Here is a 19,758-nt window from a genome sequence, read left to right as displayed (position 1 = left end):
TTGATTACATAAATTACAAGAAGCAAATACATTTGTATGACACTAATATACTATAAATGCTACTAGTCCAGCATTACCTTCCCGTTTAAGGCTTTCATAGCTTCAACTGCATCATTTCTGTTATTAAAGTGTACAAATGCATAGTCTCTGATTTTCTTTATTCTTTCAACTGCACCTACAAAAAATGTTGGGAATTAGTTCTGCAACTGTCTTTTCAAAGGAATACAGATTTGAATTAACGTTCTGGATTGTGTTTTTAGCACTCAGTTTTACAAACCAAGATTCTGATCTGCAGATGCTTATGCATGTGGTTAACTTTATGCATGTGAGTATTCCACTGAACTCAGTAAAATTACTTGTGTGTAAAGCTAAGCTTGTGCATAAATGATTGTAGGGTCATAATGAAAATGAGTAGTTATTGTACCTGTCATGCTATAGTTTTAACTTGGTCTGATTACCCAGCTCAGAATGTTATACTTCTTAGAGTTTAAAAGTTTGAACAGACTAAGTTAATTAAGCATTCTAGAGGTCTGGAATTGCCAAGTACTTTCAAAAACTATATTGGTTTAGTTTTTCATATATGGTTACAGAAAAATAGTTAATTTAATAGAAAAAGTAAATGTGATATTAACTCACACTAAAATAAGAGTAACCCTTTCCTAATTAACAAGTCAAAGCTACTTTTGCAGCCCTATTTTCAGATATATCAATTCAGCTAGATCAGACTCTGTAAAAAATCAGGATTGAGAAGAAAACCATGTGCAGTAAATGGAAATAGAGAAACAACCTTCACAGAGTGTGACAGAACCATGATCTTGGCTTTTGAGTGAAGTTCTTGAGTATTCTAAAACTAGATTTATGATTTAAAAAAAATACCGTGAGGAAGTGCATTCAAGTGCATTTCAACTCAGGAATTTTTATGTCTGGTAGTCTCCACTATGATGGCTGAATACAACTGTCTGCTGATTATGTAATATATTTTTCAATTATGTCCTGACTTTTACATCCATGCAGCCTCAGCAGAGCCAGCAATTTCAGAAGCACTAGCTTCCTTTTACAAAAATTTGCCTCTTTCTCACTTTACATCAGAACCTTTTCTTTTGTTTCCCACCACTGGCTACATGAGAAGTGATGTGCGTGTCAGCAGCCATTATAAAGTCAATGAACACTTTTGCCACCTGGCCTGAAGAATACAAGGCAATCCTGATTTCTGAATATTTGTTCTGCCTGCTGATCTCCAAGCCTTTTTGCAGAACATGTGAATATACAGACACATCACCCAGACAGCTGTGGTGGGGGGAACAAGAGTCAGAGAGAGAAGCGTTACTCTAAATCCAATTAGTTTATCATCAATGGTGTATTGAGTATGCATCAGTGTACAGCTCTTCAGTGGAAATGTAGGACTTTTTTATCAATACAACAGGTTCTGTTGGATCTGCTGCAAGGTACATTTATGCAAACAAGTGCAATTTGCACTGCCTGTGAAGAGAACTATCATGAGAGAACCTGCTCTGTGATTCTGCCCAAGCACAAAGAGCAGAGTTGGCAGTAAACATGCACAATAAGCACCTGCAGGCTCAGGAACAAAAATGGGCATGCCAAAGGAAAGATGGTCATGGAACAGACCAGGAGTATATGTCAATTTCCCTCACACTCTTTGGAAACCTTTGCATCTAAAAAATGTAACTCGAGCTGTCCAAGTCTGCTCTAAAATAAGCCTTTTCTTTTGCAGTATGGTATGGTCAGGCAGATAAAGAATGGACTGCATTATGCTATAGCCAAAATTGGGCCAAATCCTCAACTGTTGTAAATTCATAGATTCCAAGGCCATAGAACTTCTCCATAATAATCCCTACAGCATTTCTTTTAGAAAACATCCAATCTTGATTTAAAAATTGTTAGTGATGTAGAATCCAGCATAATTCTTGGTAGATATTTCCAGCTGTTACTTATCCTCACTGTCAAAAAGGTATGCCTTATTTTCAGTCTGACTTTGTCTAGCTTTAACTTCCAGCTATTAGACCATGTTATACCTTTCTCTGCTAGATTGAAGATCCCATTATTACACATTTGTTCCCCATGTAGATACTTATCGATTGTAAACAAGTCACCCCTTACCCTACTCTTTGTTCATCTAAATAGATTGAGCTCCTTGAGTCTATCACTACGGCACGTTTTCTCCTTTAATCATTCTCATAGTTCTTCTCTGAATCCTCTCCAATTTATCAATATCTTTCTTGAATTTCTTGAATTATGAGTACTAGAACTGGACACAGTATTCTAGCAGCAGTCGCACCAGTGCAAAATACAGAGGTAAAATAACTTCTCTACTTCTATTCAATATTCCTGTATTTTTATGCATCCCAAGATCACATTAGCTCTTTTGCCCACAGCATCACAGTGGGAACTCACATTAACTGATTATGCATCACAACCCCCAACTTTTTCAGAGTCACTGCTTCCCATGATAGAATCCCTCATTGTATAAGTAAGGCCCACATTCTTTGTTCCTACTATATATTTACATTTAGCCATATTAAAACACATTGTTTGTGTCCCTCTTCATTATTTAGCGCTCCCCAATTCTTGTGCCATCTGTAAACTTTATCAGTGATAGTTTTATGTTTTCTTGCTGGTCACTGATAAAAATGTTAAATAACTCAAGGCCTTATAAAATAATAAATATAATTAATTAATTATAATTATAATAATTAATTAATAACTGCTCCCTGTGGGACTCCCCTGAAAACACATGCTCAACAATGATTCTCCATTTACAAATTACATTTTGAGACTTATCATTTAGCTAGCTTTTAATTTACATAATGTGTGCCATGTTAATTTTATATTGTTCTAGTTTTTAAATCAAAATGTTGTGCAGTACCAAGTCAAATACCTCACGGAAGTCTAAAGTATATTATATCAACACTATATACAAACTTGTAAATCTCATCAAAAAAAGATATCAAGTTAGTTTGACAGGATCTATTTTCCATAAACCCATGATGATTTGCATTAATTATATTACCATCTATTTCTTTATTAATTGAGTTCCGTCTCAGCTGTTTCTTTGCGATTGATGTCAAGCTGACAGTGTATAATTACCCTGATCATCCTGTTTATCCTTTTTAAAAATTGGCACAACGTTAGCTTTCTTTCAGTCTTCTAGAACTTCCCCAGTGCTCCAGATTTTATTGAAAATCAACATTAACGGTCCAGCCAGCTTCTCATCCAGCTCTTTTAAAAATCTTGGATGAAAGTTATCTAGACCTGCTGATTTAAAAAATCTAACTTTAGTAGCTTCTGTTTAATAGCCTCCAGAGATGATAGTGCAGTGGAAAGAATGTTATCATCACCATATGATAAGATTATGATAATGTTTTCCATTCCACTAGCATTTTAAATAAGTTATATATTACTTTTAATTTTTTTTTATAGCTGCCTTCAGTTTCCCTTTAAAGCAGGTTGTTTTTTTAACCAGCATAGCCTTTTTCCTCAATTGTAGTATTCTGGCTTTTGGTGCATTTAATAAGGTATTCTTAAACGATTCCCAATTATCATTCATATTTTTTCTGATTAAATTCTTTCTCACAGCTGATTTGGCTCATAATTGTTTTCCGCCTTGTGAAATTGGCCCTATTTAGACACCAAGTATATATATTGCTGGTCTGGACTTTAATCTGCTTGCATATTATAAATGTGATCACGTCATGAGCAGCTGTACCTAAGCTGCCATTAATTTTTAGTGCTGTGATCAGTGACTCTTTATCTTTTAGGACAATGTCTAATATAGAATCCCCCCCATGATGACTGTTCAACACTGCTGAAGTTACTAAATTGCAATGTATAATGTTTACGTAATTGATGTAGCGCAACTGAAACCAATGGTACTATGACAATTTACACCTGCTGAGGATGTGGTCCCTATTGTACAGTGTGCTGCAGTTAAAGCCATACATGAAAACTGAATGGTGAAAATTTTAGTGTACTAAAACATATGCTCTACTCTGCTCTTTTCCCTGAAGGGAGAGGTGTGTGTTCTGTCCTTCCCTTTTGCTGGGACACTTCTTTCTCCCATTTTTGCCCATCTGATCCACCTGTTGGGGAAACCTGTCTTCTGTAAGGCCTGTGGTCAATCCCCACTTGCAGTGTATAAACCTATAAAAGAAGACAATGTGCAAAAATGCTCATTGCTTCAATATTGCAACTTGAACCCAAGCAGGAAATTTGTGTTTGGGGCTAAATGTCCGTCAATTTCCATGAACCCAGTTTGGGTTTTCTTTTTTTCCCAGTGCCTTGGTCTAGAGTTAGAATTGGAAGGGCTCTGTCCATCCTGTATGATAAATTTACTATCAGAGATCTCTTTAAACTGCTGGACATTTAGCAACATTACCACACCTGTCTTTGGTTAGTTTACCACACCTGTCTCTGGTTAGTTTTTTGATACAGAGACCCAGGTGATCACTGGCTTAGTGGTTAATTGAATTCCACAATTAATTTAGTGTAGATGACTTTATGATGGGGGTGTGTGTGAGGCAACTCTCAGAAAACAAAAGGGCCATTCTTCACAGCATTACTCATCTGGAATCCAATTCAAAGTTTTCTGTTCTTTTTGAGGTTACTTCTGCTGTAGTTTTTCTTCATCTTTATTTACTGTGCTGCTAGTATCATTTTTTTGGGAACTATGACGTTCAACACCAACATGAGTAATTGATTTTCCTGCCAAAAAAGAAATGAGCTGATTCTATTTCCTGTGGTCAAAGATTTAAGAATTTATCTCCCTTATTTTTTCTAATGACAGTGTCTTTTCCTTTCCCACTTGCTGGAAGTGCATTTCCATCCTCTACTGCTACTGAGACATCTACTATCAGAGATACAGATGCTGGAAAAATAAGTGGCATATGAATGCTAAATTAGGGCTTGTCTACACTTAAAATGCTACAGCAGCACAGCTGCACCACTACTACAGCTGTGCTGCTGTAGTGCTTCAGTGTAGACACTATTTATACTGATGGGAGGGATTCTCCCATCAGGGTAGGTAATTCACCTCCCCAGAGGCAATAGCTAGGTCATCAGAGGAATTCTTCTGTCACCCTCGCACTGTCTACATGGGGACATAGGTGGGCTTTATTATGTGGCTCAAAGGAGTGGATTTTTCACACTCCTGCCCAATGCAGTTAAATCAACCTAATTTTCTAGAGTAGATCAAACCTTAATCTTGCAATGGTTTCTCCTGCTTCTATGCTGAACTTCAACACAGGGAATTGTGTTATTGCAGTAAGCAGAATTTACTGAAACAGTTGCAGCAACAGTTTTTGGAGTGGGGGCAGGTGTTAGAAGCAAAGTATCACTGACTGTGGAACAAGAAGGTATCAGAGCTAGCAATGCAAGCTGGGTGCACTACTTCAAAATGACACTCAGGTTGATATTTCCAAAATTATACCTGTATGGGGGTGGGGAGGAAGGAGGAGTGGTTTGCTTCTGGGTGTGTAGCTGGAGCTTTTCTAACACCATGTGAGACTTGATTGAGACTGCAATGTGACAGAGACCTTTAGAATGAAAGGGGAAACATATCTGAGCAGTCTGCTCATCAGCCAGCGAGGGAACGATAGGAGCCAACGGACTCCTTGCTCCCCATAATCATTAATTTAACCCTTTGCCTGGGGTTTCTTGAGCAGAACTATTGCTTATGACCACTAATTCCTTCACAAGAATGGAGCAGACAGGCAGAAGTGACTACATCCTAATATTCATTCTTGTCTCATATGCCCACATTCACAGAGAAACTCTCTTCTTTAGCTCTGTTGGTTTTAAGTCACCTGACATTAACTTCCATTTCACATATTGGTGCACTCTGGAGAACAAACATCCTTTTTCTAGGCTTAGGACTGTGTGCATAAATTTGAAAAGTTAAATTCAGTAATGGGCCTCTCAGACCTTCTCTGTGCTAGCACTTATACTGGCAAAACTTTTGTCGCTCAGGGGTGTGGGAAACCCCCCCTCCGAGCAACATAAGTTTTGCCAGCATAAGTTCTTATGTGGACAACACTATGTCTGTGGGAGATGCTCTTGCGCCACCATAGCTACCACTGCTCATTTAGGTGGTTTTATTATGTTGGAAGGAGAGTTCTCTCCCATCGACATAATGCGGCTACACAAGCATTCTTACAGCGGCACAGTTGTACCAATACAGCTGTGCCACTGTAAGTTTTAAGTGTAGACTAGTCCTCAGTCTTGATGCTCTGGCCCTAATTGTCCAGAGTGCTGTAGACTATTTGTGCCATTCTGATGGCACAAAATAACCTCAAAGCAAGTGTTGAATTTGGCACTGCAATTTTATAAAGGGTAATATTCTTCATGCTTTATTTTGCCCTTGAATACATTCACAACATTCCCACTAAAGTCTCTGGGAAATGTGGATTTAAGAGGCTCTTTGGGTAATCTGATCCACAGATTTTTACTCCTCTAAACAGAACAAATTTTTACTGGATGCTGTATTACTGTCAAGATTACTGTCAAAATGCTTTCCAGATACAGGATCACTGGGTCAAATGTATATTTCAGTCCCAAGGTGTTGCAACAGAGCATAATGTCCAATGCAAGAGGATCAGGAGAGGGGAAAAATAATTTGAGACTGTTGCTGTCATTTCTGATTATAATCTCACTCTAACCTACAGCTGTGTTTATTTCCCCAAAACTCAGATTTTTGCTACTATATACACATTTTTTAAAACATGCAACAACCTCAAAAACGAGTTCTCATCCATCTAAAATAATAATAATAATTAATAATAAAAGAGAGAAAGACAGAGAGAGAGAAATTTCCAGTTTTCATCCCTGAATAAGATCAAAATCTGTGGGAGAGGAAAATGATAAAACTGCAAAAATATATCATTAAAGCAAATGCAGTTTAAAAGCTTCCATAAACTGTTTTGGAGTCCATTTCCTTTAGGCAAATTTTGCTTAAGTGATAAATGATGGAATTTTATTGACACTTTAGGGTGACTATAAACATATTTTTTAGGGAGTGCTAATAGATTGGAATGTTCTGGAACAAAATGGGATTAATAATGGGAGGAAGAAGCTGAAAGTAAAATGGTTCATCTAACAACTTCATGATTGCTAAAAGTTTCATGCTGAGGTATTAAAAAGACAGGAATGACTCATAAAGGAATTTCTAATAGATCTTTCGGCTGCAGCCTAATGTGAAAAAGAAATTTATGGAGCAGAGACAAAGCAGGAGAGTTAAGATGCTCAGTAATACATCTTTAAACTTTATAGGAGAAAGTTAATAGAAGTGAGGTCAATCATGAATGATTTCCTAGTGCTGAGCACAAGAAAGTAGTGCAGAGATTACTGCATTTCTTGGAGTGCCAAAATGCACTTTGTTATATAGATTGGGATTTTCTAAAGCTTCGGAATGATTTAGGAGCAACACCCCCATTTAAAAATCAATGGAACTTGTGCTCTCAACTCATGTAGACACTTTTGAAAATCCCACCCTACATACTCATAGGTAATGGAAGCCACAAGGTAATTTATGAATGAAATTATAAATATCAGTTATTTGTATTTTTATAAAAGTTTGTGCATTTTATTCATTTCTCTGATGGGGAATTATACATTTTCAAGAGTTGTGGTTGATGTGAGTTCCAGAATGTAGAACACAGGTGAATTAAATCCAGTGCCACCCATGCATCTCACTCAGTGGGAAACATGATTGGACCTGCAATGTGGTAGATAGCTGGGAGGGGGTGGGGAACACATGCTTGGGAATTTAGGAGTGGGTCTCCCCACTCCTCCCATTAGCCAGCCAGAGGGAGATGGGATCTGAGTGGCCCCTCGCCACTACAACTCTTCATTATTTGAACATCTGCTTGGTCTTTCTGGAGCCTCTTGCTCCAAAAAGCTGCTCTCCCTCCCTGTAGTTGTAGTATAGAAGCAGGTTTTTTGGGGTATTGCAAATCTGACCAATTGCCTATTTTGGGATCAGGAAGAAATTTTTCCCTTTGGGGCAAAATTGGCAGAGGCCCATAGGGTGTTTTGCCTTCCTTGCAGCATCATGGAGGCATAGTTTGGTTAAATAGTTGTAGAACGTAGAAATTAATATTAGACAGTTGTAGGAATGTTTAGTTGTTACAATTTGCAACCAGAGTCCAGTGTGGTTGAAACGCCAAAAGGCTCATAGGTAATTCACTGGGATTTTGCTGATGGACCATGCCTTTCTGGGATGAGAGAGGATTGAAGTCTTCACAGACTGAAGTCCCCCTTTGGTACCCTGTGTCCCACTCCTGTTGGGGGGTTGCAGAGAGGATTCAGAAGATTGAGCTGAGTACTATGAGTAGGCTGAGGACAGTCTATCCTGAGTTGTGGGTTATATAGTGGGAGCCCTGTAACCCCACACTGAACCCTCTTCAGTGTCTGGAACTGAGTGATGGAAGGGGTGGGGCATATAGCACCCTCCCCAGTGTTAATAAAGTTGTGGCCTGCCACTTAAATCCACCCCTTTGCCTGTCTTAATTCATCTGCATGTCCTGTTCAAGTTAAATATGGGTTTAAAAAATCTAAGAGCATTGTGATTCTTCAGTGTGCAAGATTTATGGCCATGTGTATTACGTAAAATCACTTTTTAAAAGAGTGTGCAATTTTCACAATCAATCATTGTTGGCAGAAGTGAAGCAGCTCTCCTGAGTGCCTCTCTATTTAACATTATTCTTTTTCATAGACGAATACTGAAAAGTGCTGTCTACCCCACTAACAGTCTCTCTCGGAAGTAAAATCTGCCCTGGAAACAAAGCTAATGTTTTTAAAAAAACAACTAAACAAAATAACCCTCTCTGCAGAAATAAAGTTACTGGAGAACATAGATACAAAAACATTTCACCACAGAAGTAATTTTTACTAAAATAGAATCCTTCGGACTTTCCATAGGCCATTTTGGACTGCAGCTATTTGACTTGCCAACCAGCCCTGAAAATGTCAGTAGTGCTGTCAATTAGAAAACAAGCAGCTTACTGGATGATCTAATGCCAGCAGTGCTTGTTTAGGAACTTAAACTGGGTGAAAATTGTTTCAGTACTTGAAAGTTTTACAGGGGAAAAAACCAGCTGTTTTATCCTTTATGCTGGTGTTCCACCAATTTAATGTTTCAGAGAAAAAGACCAACTACTATTAGTTTACTATAACTGTACAAGATCTACCAACTCAACGGACTTAAACCTGCAACATATAAAAGCCTGCTTCATGTCATTTCCTACCTGGTTTAATATTGTTGAATTCTTTCTCAATTGTCTCTTCGGTGGTTGACAGCATAAGGTTTCGCACATAGAGTATTTTAACTGATGACATTGTATCTTCATCAACTTCAACTTCTGGTTCTGCCCAGTCTACAGCAATAGGATGTCCCCATAGCTGTATCCTTCCTGTAAAAAACACATACATAATTGAAAGTGCCATTGTTCAATTGGTTTCTAGACATGCTGATATTTTGTATAAAATTATGCTGTAGTATTAGAAGTAGCAGAATGGATTAATCATAAAGAAGGTCTAAAATTTCACTCTCAAAACAGTAGCACATAGACCATGTGTATCCAGAAACAGACAATCAGATGTCCAGATTTTATTCTGCTAACACCTAGATACACTGCAGAGATGCAGCATCCAGCAAGGATGAAGAGAAAATACGGTACAGTCCTAAAAAATTTTCATTTTATGAACCACTTTGAGAGATCTCTTAATGAACCCGTTTCTCTTCCAAAAATCCCTTCCCTCCCTTGGCTGGAAAATGTTTCTTTCTGCAGCTGATTGGAAAGGGCTCCACAGACTACTGTGCGACAGACACTGTGATTCTAATAAGTTTAAGTAAGCCGTTCTCGGAAATTTGATTTCTGTGCAGTAGTTTGGTCCCTATAGAAAATAGAGCAATGAAAGGTAAATACATCATTATAAGAAGGGCCTTCTGTGGGGGAAAGAAATTTAACTGATTTCAGTGTGTATTGGAGGAGTTCCTCAGGGAGAAATTGTAACTGATTTGGGGAGTTCTAAAGGGACAAAAAGGGAAAAAATTGGATGACTAGAAATCAGTGATATGGTAGCATGAATCTCATATCCATAGCAATAATTTATGTTGGGTTAATTAATCACTGCTTTTAAATTCATCCAGAGTGTTGGCATAACTCTGCATACGGCCATAGAGCTGGTCTGGAGGTCATGCAAATTATGCTAACGAGTACTGGCAAGCAGCCTTGTGCAGAGGCACCTCTCTGCCACCTGCTGTCTCCTCCAGATGGCAACAGTAATGGCTTTGTTCAGCTTTCCTTCCATTCCTGCACACCTTATAGGGAAATCCTCCTCTTCCAACAGTAACTGAAGCTTAGCTCAGCCACAAAAATCTCAGGACCTTATTTCTTGCTCAGTCGTGTCTTGGATTCACTCAATACTATCATAGATCTTGTGACAGAGTCGGTGCTTTCTCACTGGCAATTTTAATGAGTTCAGCAAACAAGTTTTCTCCAGATGATGCATTTGCATCCAGATAACAATGGAGGTTATCAGTGCAGTTCTTTTATCTTGTCTTTCTATGATATATATATATATTTTTTTACTTTTGACAAAATGGAAACAAATTTTAGGGGTTCTCCTCCTTTTTCCAAGGGAGGAGGATACCAGGGAGAAAAAGGGGAAGAAAATAGGGAGGGAAGGAATTGGGAAACATTTTTATTGTTGAAAAAGTTGAACAATTAATAAAAAAAAGTTTCCTTTAAAAATAAGATATTTTCTGTTCAGAATAAATCTGAAGTGAGTTTGACCAACTCTAGTTCTATATCCTTTCAGTGCTGCCTAAAGTTGGCTTAAACTGGTAATGACTAAAAGTAGTCATTTGGTAGGTAATTGTTAACCTATGTAAAATATATGGTTTTGGGCCAGTTCTCAGTGTTCAAATCATTAGTGGAAGTAACTGACTGATTTTGCTGCTGGTCTCTTCAAGGAATAAATAAACTTGAACACTGAAGTTCCCTCATACTTTAACTAGATAAAAAAATTGCATTGGGGGAGGGGAGAAGAGACAAAGTTTTTTCTTCAAAATGTGTGTTTCTATTTTTGACACTCTCTACCTCTTACACTAAACTACCCTTAAAAATAGTCCCTCAGGGAGCAGTTAGGCTCATAATCAAAGAAGAGTGATGTAGCTTGCTCTGCAACTGCCTGAATTCTATATATCCACAGAACAATAGAAGCTTTTCTAACAGCTTAAATCTACCTTAAAGCAAAATATATCTGAAGACTTTGCCCACTGCATCAAGTGGTGGTATCCCATTGGACTTTATTTTAAAATCTTTGAGTGATATTAATTTAGCCCACAGTATATGATCTTAAATTATGCTCATATGCTAAGATGAATGTAGAGTAATCAAAAATGTCTATCTAGCAACAGACTTCGGAGGAAGACCTAGGAGTACTTTACAAACATTATTTGATTCTGACAGCACTTCTGTGAAGTATTATTCCTATCTGACAAATGGGGAAAACTGAAGAAGTAGGATTTGGCCAAAGTCACACAGTGACTGGTAGAGCTGCTTAAAGAATCTTGAACTCTTAACCCCTATCTCCATGCTTTTGTCACTATTCCACACTTCTGCCCAGTATGTAAAGTTCAGTGTAAACGTGGAACTTTTGTAATACTAGATGTGTTGTAAGAGTGATAGTACCAAGATCTAGTTCTCTTTTCTGACTTTCATTGCACACAATTTGAAGATCTAATATTGATTATTAATAATTCATGGTGCCTTTCACAGGATGTGTGTGTTATGGAAGCTGATCTTCTAATGGTCAGCTCTGTAAACTCATCTTGGGATCTGACAGTCAAGTTTTTTTTTTTTTCACCTTGATCATTATCACAAGTGCTAGAGGTTCTTTAGGCCAATTATAAGTTACCTATGCCCTGGTCTACACTTACCTGGCGATTCAGCGGCAGTCAACGGGAGTTATGCAAGCTATGCAGAGTAGCCTGCATAACTCCCATCGACTGCTGTGCTTCCCTTCTGTGCAGTGCCTTCACTGCACTGTGCCAATGGGAACTGTGTTCCTGTCCATGCAGCGCTATGCCATTTAAGGGGGTGGTTTACCGGTGTTGACTTCTGGATCGACTGAGCAGGTCTTCACTGACCGCTCAATTGATCCAGATAGGTCGATCCGACGGTGGCAACTTTGCCACTGTCAGTATAGACATACCCTATGTAACCCTACTGTATTCATATTACCTCCTCAGTGATACCTGTACAAGCCTACTTAAAATTAATCAGATCTTAAGTCTAATTACTATTAAACTTTTCTTCTATCATCTTGGTGAGAGTCTTCAAATGTAACATGTAGTATATTCTTATTCAGAGATATTCTTTATATAATTTAAGTCTAGCCGTAAATGCAATTCCTCATTAGATATTTCTTCCTTCGGCTCCAGTTAGGAAACTGTCCCTATTCAGGAAAATGCTCAAGTACATTCTTAAAGTTAACTATGTTCTTAACTGCTTTCCTGAATAATGGCCTCATATCATATACTCCAAATCCTGCAAGGTATTGAGTACCATTGATTCCCACTTAGTTTATGAGAGTACCCAAATTCCTGGATTAGGGCCCATAAATATTCCCACATTCAGAATCTTGCCATCTCCCCCACCATCCTGGGAAGAAAATATGCAACTTTAAATCTTGAAAATCTGTAGCAACTCTATTTTAAACTTATTAAACTGAGCCAGTACAAATAATGATAAATGAGATTCATTTCTAATTTCTTATTAGAGATTCATTTCTAATTTCAGCAGAGATTGAGCATTTCTTTTCCTGAAAGGAGCCTAGCAAATCATTTTGGACTAAGAAAATGGCCTATCAAGGCTAATTCCACTGAATTCACACTAAACAATCTGCTGTATTGCAGAGGCTAATTTGGCCTGTATTAACTTGAAAAGTATTGTCCTTTGAAGATGATTTTGATGCATATAATAAAGTACATGCATGTGCATGAGTTGGATGTCTCTGTATTATATAAAGGTAATTTCTTAAAATTGATGTCTGTAATTAGACAGGAATTAAGTCAGGACTACAGAGTTAAATTCCTGTCTCAGTAAATAACTGATCTGACCTTGGGCAAATCACTTAATGTTCTATAAAACACATAAATAAAAGGGACTACAGTGGTGCAAAAGTGTAATATTCAGGTGTAATAATAATTTATGGGGTCAGATGCAGTTCAAGAGACTGCAAATAAAAGATGGCATAGACACTGAGTTGGAGCGTTGGCAGTTGAAAGTCCAGCAGGCACACCTTTTCCCTCTTTCAGGGGCCTATAAGCAGTCAGCGCTGCCCCAAGAGAGGGTGGCAGTGGACGGGGAAAGGTCAATCTCCATCAGTGGAACTCCTGAAGCAGTGAGTGCTGCATGAGTGCCTACTGATGATTATTTATCATGTTTATTATGGTAGAGCCAAGGAACCAACCAAGAGTGGGGCCCAATTGTACTAGGCACTGTACAAACACCAAGTAGTAAACAGTCCCTGCCTCTAACAGCTTTCATATAAATAGACAGGGCATACATAGGAAGGGGAAAGAGGTGTAACATCATGTTATGCTTTGCATTAGAGAGTAGAATTGGTTGGGAAATTTTTGTTGGAATGATATTTATGACTGAAAATGCCCTTCTCCCAAAATCAAAACTTTCCATGGGAAAATTTCACTTTTGCCTCAAAATTTCAGCTCTTCAGCTGCCCACTAGGAAGGCTTTTCCCCAATTGACAATGCTTTGCCGGGGGAGGGCAACTGAGACTGAGCTCCCTGACTTTGCCTCTCTGTCTACCCCCAAGTTCTGAGACCGGACATGCAGCCAGCTGGGGACTCACCATATCCACCTCCTCCCCACTGGGGGGGCTGGAGAGGCTAAGCAACTCATCTCTCTACCTGGTTGGCCCCGGAGCTGGGGGGAAGTGAAGGAGTTGAGTAGCTGGGCTTTCTGCCTCTCCCCCAGCTGGGCTGGCAAGCAGTTGGAAAGCTGAAAAATGGCAGCATTTGCTGTTGATTTCTTTAATGCTAAATGACCTCGTGAAGTGCCGTAGTGAAGGAAGCAATATGACCAGCACTGCAGACAAACCTGGTAGTAGTTTTCTTCTTGCCATTGCTGCTGCTCGATGACTTTCGTATTCCACAAAAGCAAAGCCACGGTTTTTTGCTTTGTCTGCTGCACTGGGATACACAATGACATCGATGACTCCATCTGTTACCTTCCTCATCTCTGCTAGAATTTCTTCTCTCTTCTTGTTTTTTGGGATTCCTCCTACAAACAAACGGCAGTTGTCTACACTGGCGCAAACCCCTAGTAGTCGTCCGTTCCTGCATACAAACAACAGTTCCAGTTTGTAATTTATCGGGCTCGGTTCTTTGAGAAATCACAAGCTCCATCTTCCCAAAAACACAGATTAAAACATATCTATCATGTCACTCCATTTGAGCAGTATATCCCATCCAATACTCAGTCAGCAATCTTGCCAGACAAAAAGGAATATATTCAGAATTGGTTTTGAATGTTCACACACCCACAAAAATTGGGGCTGCAGGCAAGTATCAGTATTTTGAGAATATATTGCTTTGAAATCATTTGAGACTTTGGGAAAAATAAATTTCAGTCTTTAATTTCCGGGGTGTTTATTTCCACAAGTGGCCATTGAGGGTTGTCTTTACCCCAGAACTGTACCATTGAGGAACACAATGGTAAAAAATTGTGTTTAGCTCATATGATGATGACCATGCCTCACAGTCACTGTAGATGAGGACAAATCGTGTTCACCGTTGTGTCAGCTAACTGTGAAATCACAGTCTGCCTGTGGCTCAGCATAATTAGGGGTCAGGGGAGACAACCTCTCTCTACCTCCTCTTGTTCACCAACCTGCATGATTCAGGCTATAGGGAATACTAATCCCTGTTCTCTCTGGGTGCTTCCTGCTTTTCTCTGTGTTCCATGCAGAGCCTCAGGGAGTGAAGATTCTTGCATTCATTCCCATTTTACCTCCTCTTCTTCACAACCCCTCCAGAGGGGCTGGAGAACAGTTACAGCTTCCTTCCCCACAAGCCTTAAAAGGCTCTTCATTTCCTGCACAGCCTCCCAGTTTCATCCCCTGCCAGCCCTAAATAATATCAGAAAATCCAATCCCTCATGGGCCTCAGCCTGTTCATGCTCATGCCACTCATACTCTGTGAATTTAAGAAGGATCCCTTCCCGCCAGTTGGCAACTCCCCTCAAAGGCAGGGGCTAGTCAGCAGCTCTTCCTGCCTCCCCAGGAGCCAAAATAGGGTTGCCAGTAGAGCCGATCAGGAATTTTTTGACAAAACACATTTTTCAGAAAATGCAGATTTATTAAAATGGAAACTTTGCAGGAGAGAGTTGGTTTTGACAGTTTTCAACTAAAAAAAAAATGTTTGAAATTCTTAAAACATTACATGTTCACACTTCGTTAATGAAAATGTCAATTTTTCAGGTTTGAAATGACTTTTAATTTTGACATTTAAGTTAATTATAATTTTAAAAAAAATGAAAAGTGGTCAAAATAAAAAAAAGGGTTGAAGTTGCCTAAACAAAACATTTCAATTGACCTGAACCATTTTAAAACAAAATTGTTTATTTTATTCATTTTAGCTCATGAAAGTTTTTTGTTCCTTGGGAAAATTTCCTGTGGAAATTTTGATTTTATGGAAATTGCATTTTCTGTTGAAAAAACACTTCAACCAGAAATTTCCAGTTAGCTTATTATAAGTGTCTTTTCATTAATGGGAAAGTGACCGATTGACTGTACAAAGGAACAGTGGATCATGTGATTTTAAGGTTTAGCTAATTATACAACTCTTTTGCAGGTCACAGAACGAATAGCCAGAGTATAATAAAACAGACTAATGCATCATTTGATTTCAACTTTATATGAACATGCTTACCTAATTTCATAATTATTGAGTTGCTTGATTGCATTCTTAGCCTCCTGTTTATTAGAGAATGTTACAAAGGCATATCCCCTATTGTTTCCATTGAAGTCCATCATCATTCTCATTTCATAGATTTTACCAATCTGTAAATGAAAAGAAAAATTAATAACCCATTCTGAAGGAAACTTTCACCAACAGCACAGAAGCTATTTACACAAAGCTGGTTATTTCGCTGACTCTGTCTTGTGTACACATCACCTCGGAGTTGTTTGAACATATCCATCAATGTGATCATCAACCAGAACCTGTTTAACTTAAGAACTGTTTTCTGACCCATGAATGAAGTCCAAATAAATAAAGGCAACATATGTTTAAGTGACAGTTAGGGCTGACTTAGCACTGCAGCTCTCTTTAGCAAGGTAAACGACCTCCATTCAACACAGTACACCATGTAACACAGTACCGCAGTTACAATGTGTGCCTCAAGAACCTTAATGTGCATTTGTCACAGTAAAATGATGTCTTGCACTGATTTTCTCTTTGTTTTAAAATATTTAATTTCCGTCTGTGCCTGGAAAGAAAAGGACTGGAAGTTCCAAAACCACACAGTATCTGTGAACCAGATCTGAAGTTCCAGAACCACACAGCTTGTTCTCAAAGTAAAAGAAAGAGACACTGATTCAACACGTGCACCTCACTTGACTAATCTTTCTTCTGCTCCACTTTTGGTGGAATTTTTTTCTTTTCATATTGAATTAAGGATGGCAGTAAAGACTACTGAGAAGACAGGAATGCTGCAGGAGGATCAGGCAAAACTTTTGGAAGGCTTCCATAGCTGGGAACATGATTACAATTAATGATAAGGGGAGGGCACAATATGTGCACGCCCTGATATAATTATTATTATCCAGTACCTAAAGAGTGCTAAGCACTTTACAAAAAATAAGACATGGAGTGAAATCCTGGCCCCACTGAAGTCAATAGGCGTTTTACCACTGACTTCACTGGAGTCAGGATTTTACATTTTGTCGTTGTCTCAAGGAACATACAATTTAATTTTGGAACTGATGCAATGAAGCGTAGGGATAAAAAAAATGGAGGGGGGAAGGCAGAAGAGTTACAATAATATAAGTATGTGGTTACTTAGGTTAATCAAATGATTATGTTGCCGATACTGCTTTCATGTTTTTAAACTACTCCCTTCTTGTGTGTGCAAAAATATGTAAGTGACTGCACGCCAATTCACACACACAATTACAGCAGTTGCATGTGCATATCTGTGAAGGCTAGATATACCCTGTCATGTTTCATGGTCCCAGTAGGGGTAATTAGACAGGATGGGGCACATTAAGGGCCCTACACACCTGTTAGGATCTGGAAGGAGTCATTGAAGGAGCAAGCTGCTCCTCCCAAAAATCAGGTGGAAGGAATGCTATATCACACTTTCTCTGCCAGGTGCTCCAGGAGGTATTCTGCTTGTATCAGCCCTGTGCAGACAGCATGTGTCAGAGCACCTCTGCAGATAGCATGCATCAGAGCACCTCTGCTCAGCTGCTTCTGCTCTATACCCCCACATTTCCGTAGCTCCAGCCAAGTATAAGCATACAGCTTAGCCCTGTAATAGAAAGTGAGACTCAGAACAGTTTTAGGTAACAGAGCAATCTCACAGTAGCCTCACCAAGCACAGAAGAATCCTACATGGACATTTAGGGAAACTTTATTAGCAGGGTTATACCCTAGGGATTGTTCACACACACAAGAATAGTTGCTAATGTTTGTGCATTAGAATGATATGCATTTCAATTTTTCCATTTGTTATTTCATGTACAAGGCAAATATTATTTTAACTCATTGGCCATTCCTTTGACTTAAAATTCTGTTTGAAATTTTTCCTGTTTAATGCATTGTAAGTAAATGCTGCCTTCTTTCTGAACACCGCTTTTATCAGGAACATGTGATATGGTACAAGAAGAGGAAAATCTCTTTAATGTAAAACATTACTTTTTCACATAGTGGGATAAGTTCATCTTCAAAAAGGTCTCGGGGTAATTTCCCAATGAAAATCTCACAGCCCCTCTCTGGTGGCAGGGCATCCCAACCAGGTGGCGGACCTCCATACTTTCTTTGTCCATTTTCCTGCATCAAAGAAAATAAACATGTATTTTAAAATATGTAGTATCAACAGAAATCTAGCAAAATTGCCTTTCTTGTTTCTATAACTCTCCATGTATTTCTCTCTCCTCATCCTCTCCTGGCCCCTCTGCTCATCTCTGCATCCTTTCTGTTCCTTCATAAACTCCTGATACAATGACTTCTCTTCAGCTCCTGCCATCTGAAACAATGTCTCTGTGCATCTCTCCTGACATTAAGGCCTGGTGCAGTGCCCAGTGAAGTCACTCAATATTTGCCAAAATGTTATCTATCTTTCTTTACTTCTTGTTGCACTATGTGGGTAGACCCCAGTCAAATGCTACCTTTCTGATGCTGCCGTGTTGAATATAACATGATGTATTGGAAAAGAATGCCAACCTACCAGAGGCTAAACCACTGCCTGCCTAGCATCAAACACACTTTACAGAGTCAAAGTTTATAGTTTACTAGTGCTTTCTGAGTGTTAGAAAGCAAGCAGGTGTCCTAATCCAGCTCCCATTGAAGTCAATAAAAAAAAATCATCAGTTTCAGAAACAACAAGATCAGCTCCTAAGTTTGCCTTCTACAGTGCCTAATGGCAGCTTCCTGATGTCCTTGAGAGATAACCAGTTTGTACTGCAGAGAGTTTCTCTGAGGGTCACAAGTGACATAGTAGAGTATTGGAGAGATGAGCATCTTGGCTTCAGTTATTTCAGGTAACACATTTTCAAATGTTTGAACTGGATTAAAAAGTCAACGTCAGATAGCTTTTCTAAACTTGGTATGACAGGTGCACTCAGTAGAACATGTGTTCGTTTTGGTTGTCGCCTAGTAATGCATTCAGTAAAAGTACAAGTTTTCACAATCCTCCGACTGGTCAGAAACATTTATTATTAAATTTATACTGGATTTCAGTAGTTAATGGTGAGCTTCTTACTATACAGAACAAAGAAGAGACAAGCTTACACATCTGCTCCTGGAGGAATTATGTTTCCAGGAGATATTTGGAAGAGGAGAGAGAGTGGGACTTTTACTGTGCTTCAGGAAGTCCACATGGTGAGTTAATGTATGACAAGCTAGTGCACTGTAGATTCACACCCTGGTTTGCTGTGTACTCACTTACTGTGTAGACACGCCCCAGTTCTTTAGTCATTTGCCCTCTGAAGTCATTCCAACCCTAAACTATTTAATAAAGCGGGAAAACATTTTGAGCTCTGTAGGTAGAGTGAGCACAGCAAAATGCAACTGATTAAAATCTTAGAGGGAAACTGCAAGAAATATAAGTGAAGAGGGAGCAAGAAATCTCTTACAGTCTATTTCCTATGAATCATCAGTTGGGTAGATGTAGTAGTGAATTATCCATTATCGTTCTTCATACTGTAAATATTTTCATCATCTTGGCAGAGTCATAACAGAGCTTTCATTCAGGAGTGAGCTCCTGCAGTATCATTTTCAAACACTGAAGCTGGCATCATTAAACACCATTTCCCTGCCCCCGAAGGTGCAGTTCTGCTGGCATGCTGTACAAGTGACTGTTGACACAGAAAAATTCCATGAACATCTGCAGATTCATTATGTATAGCCAAGGTGTGATAAAACTGTTCAGTTTTGTCACATTGCTAACTGTGATTACTAATGCGTCCCTGTGGATCCTGTGGGATCCATTCAAG

At 38.8% G+C, this 19,758-nt stretch overlaps 1 protein-coding gene across 3 annotated transcripts in view; it reads right to left on the bottom strand.

The window, feature by feature from the left end:
* A1CF (APOBEC1 complementation factor) overlaps nucleotides 1–19,758 on the bottom strand; it is a 54,165-nt gene that overhangs the window by 21,304 nt on the left and 13,103 nt on the right. For all 3 annotated transcript variants that reach the window (XM_067552767.1, XM_067552768.1, XM_067552769.1), the window contains exons 3-7: nucleotides 17,960–18,094; nucleotides 15,971–16,101; nucleotides 14,139–14,377; nucleotides 9,258–9,422; nucleotides 78–175 (exon numbers count right to left, since the gene is read on the bottom strand). In XM_067552767.1, the coding sequence (XP_067408868.1) occupies nucleotides 78–175; nucleotides 9,258–9,422; nucleotides 14,139–14,377; nucleotides 15,971–16,101; nucleotides 17,960–18,094 (768 nt within the window). The remainder of the gene's footprint in view (nucleotides 1–77; nucleotides 176–9,257; nucleotides 9,423–14,138; nucleotides 14,378–15,970; nucleotides 16,102–17,959; nucleotides 18,095–19,758) is intronic.

This window comes from Emydura macquarii, unplaced genomic scaffold (genome assembly GCF_026122565.2).
Source record: "Emydura macquarii macquarii isolate MOO-44397 ecotype Brisbane River unplaced genomic scaffold, CSIRO-AGI_Emac_v2 contig_1390, whole genome shotgun sequence".
Lineage (NCBI taxonomy): Eukaryota > Metazoa > Chordata > Testudines > Chelidae > Emydura > Emydura macquarii.
This window is presented reverse-complemented; position numbering and strand designations above follow the sequence as displayed.